The sequence below is a fragment of the Echinops telfairi genome, unplaced genomic scaffold (assembly GCF_000313985.2).
Source record: "Echinops telfairi isolate 266 unplaced genomic scaffold, ASM31398v2 ScPeMD7_443;HRSCAF=831, whole genome shotgun sequence".
Classification (NCBI taxonomy): Eukaryota; Metazoa; Chordata; class Mammalia; order Afrosoricida; family Tenrecidae; genus Echinops; species Echinops telfairi.
The window spans coordinates 34411430-34413923 of NW_022104341.1; the positions used below are offsets into that span (position 1 = coordinate 34411430).

General features: G+C 34.6%; 1 protein-coding gene across 1 annotated transcript in view; it reads left to right on the forward strand.

Annotated features, from left to right (window-relative positions):
* The window catches only part of COL24A1 (collagen type XXIV alpha 1 chain), a 411206-nt gene that overhangs the window by 111602 nt on the left and 297110 nt on the right, over positions 1 to 2494 (forward strand). The window contains exon 9 of the mRNA XM_045292047.1: positions 2379 to 2432. Coding sequence (XP_045147982.1) covers positions 2379 to 2432 — 54 coding nt within the window. The remainder of the gene's footprint in view (positions 1 to 2378; positions 2433 to 2494) is intronic.

The window sequence follows — 2494 nt, forward strand, 5'->3', positions numbered from 1 at the left end:
CATTCACTTAGTGAGAGAAAGATGAGACTTTCAGCTCCCACAAAGATTTACAGTCTCAGAAACCTACAGGGGTAATTTCTTAAAGTTGAGTAGAAGGAAATGAGGTTTTGTTTGTTTGTTTATTCATACCATCTATAGAATTTAAGGGAACTTAAAAGATGTCTTTCCTTGCTAAAAAGTGTGATTTTTTTTATGTTGTGGCAAAAATGAATTAGCTTTGTTTTCAGGAAATAAATTCCTTCCCAGGTTCTCATTCTAGACAATCTAGAAATGATTCCTGAGACATTTACATTTTATCACCTGAATTACCTCTTAATCTTTATTATTATAGAAGCATTAACTCTGAAATATACCCATTTTCTGATACAAAACAAGCAGTCTTTATTCAGAAATTAATAAAAATGTCCTCTCTACATCTCTCCTTCAAATTCTTTCATACCTTAGCTTTTCTCTGGACCTATGACTCTTTTTTCCTGTTACCCAGATTTCGAGAAGCTTCATAGAGGAGATGACTTTGAGCTGAGTCTTGAAGGAGAGAAAAAAGCGTGCCACTAATCTCACCTTCAAATCTTACTTTGCTCTATGAGCCCTCTCTCCTAACTCTTTGCCAAGAGAAATGCACTTGAATGCCTCCTCATCACCACATGCTCAAATTGAGTGACACACTCCTCCTCTGTCCTCCACACTCAAGTTCCTTGTTGGATTTTCATATTTCTGTCACTGGTTATCATGTACCTACCAAGCTTTCCATAAGCCTTAGAATCAGCTTTGCTTTATCCTTTGAGACAGGTTCCCAGACATATTGATCCAAACAATCACAGTGAATTTTATAAATGGAAAATATGGTGATCTGGCAAAACAAACTACTGTATTTTGGAGGAAAAAAGGGGGTTGCTGGAGAGGTGGGTTGGGGGGAGTAGGTATAAAGGGGAGCTAATATAAAGGAGTTGAAGAAGAAAGGAAATGTTTTGAAACTGACAGTGATAGCAATTGTACAATACTGCTTGATGTGATTGAACTATGGAATGTTATGGTATCTGTAAGACTCCCAATAAAATGATTAAACATTTTTGAAATATATAAGTAATTTTAATGATTTAAATTTTAAATTTTGTGATTTTATATGATTTGTACATGATTTAATATTTAAAGTCCAAACTTTGTGTTGTGTCAAAAAAGATTTCGCTTTTAGTCGCCTCCTACCCTTTCAAACTCATTTTTTGACTTACCAACAATAGATATCTTTTCAAATTGTGAAAATGTTCTTTTGTCCCTTTTGAATGATTGATTGGCAGTGTTGTCACGCTTTTTTCTCTCCTTCAAGACTCAGCTCAAAGTCGTCTCCTCTATGGAGCTTCTCGAAATCTGCTCTCTGGGTGGTTGGTTGGCCTACGCTTCATTTGCATCTTGTATTCCTACTGCGATCATCATCATACACCACAACAGTTATTTACTCTTCAGTGCCTCTCTCCGAATAAATGATGCCTTCTTGAGGGATCTCATTTTCATATTCAACTTTATCACCCATAATCTTCCTGATCTAGTATTGCTTTAACAGAAACATTACAATTGACTGACTTTAAAGGACAAATTAATTTTCTTGTAGTGTAGGAGACTCAATACAGGCTCTAACTTTAGGGGAAGGCCCTTCTTTATCTAGTATAGGCAATCCTTGGTGTTCCTGAATATGAAAAGGTTATTCTTTGCAACAGGTGAAATATATTCAAGTACTTTATATATTTAAATTACTTTAAGTACTTTAGGATGGAGAATCTTGCATGGTTTCTCAGATAGGAACTCTTCTTGGGAGCAGAATGGGCTTTTGATTTTCCATAAAAGCACCTTAGACATAAAATGTGGTCAGTTATCATTTACAAACATTTCTTGAAACTCTGTTATGGCTATGCTTATTCTAATACTTTGCCTCTGTTACTTTTCTATCCTGCTTATCAATATTTTACCTGTATGCTAAGGCAAAACTCAATTGCTAAACTCCTTTGAAACCTTTAAAATTTGTATATCTACCACATTTGAATGAATCTCCTCTTTCTCTGTACTTGCATTCTTTTGCTATATCCATTTCTGACTTACATTTTAATTCATTACATATATATTTTTCTGTCCACTATAAAGTTCTGCTAATGAAAGGATTTCATCTTGTTGATTTTATTAGCCACATTCCCCTGTTTTAAAATGAAAATATTAATCTATAACTTCTGGAAGGAGAGCAATAACACCAGGGCAAGGTTTTCCCATTTATACTTTTAAACTTACATGTTTGTACTTCTATGAAGACTAGTTTAAATATTTCTACTTAGAATTACTTGTAAAGTAGACATTCTAATGAAATAATATAAAGGTTGTTTGCTTATTTGAAGGGTTTCATTGGCTTTCCTGGAGAAGTAGGGCAACTGGGACCTGAAGGAGAGCGAGTGAGTCCATTTCTTCAGATACTATTTTCTAAGGTGACCTATTATGACAATGATGTGCAGCA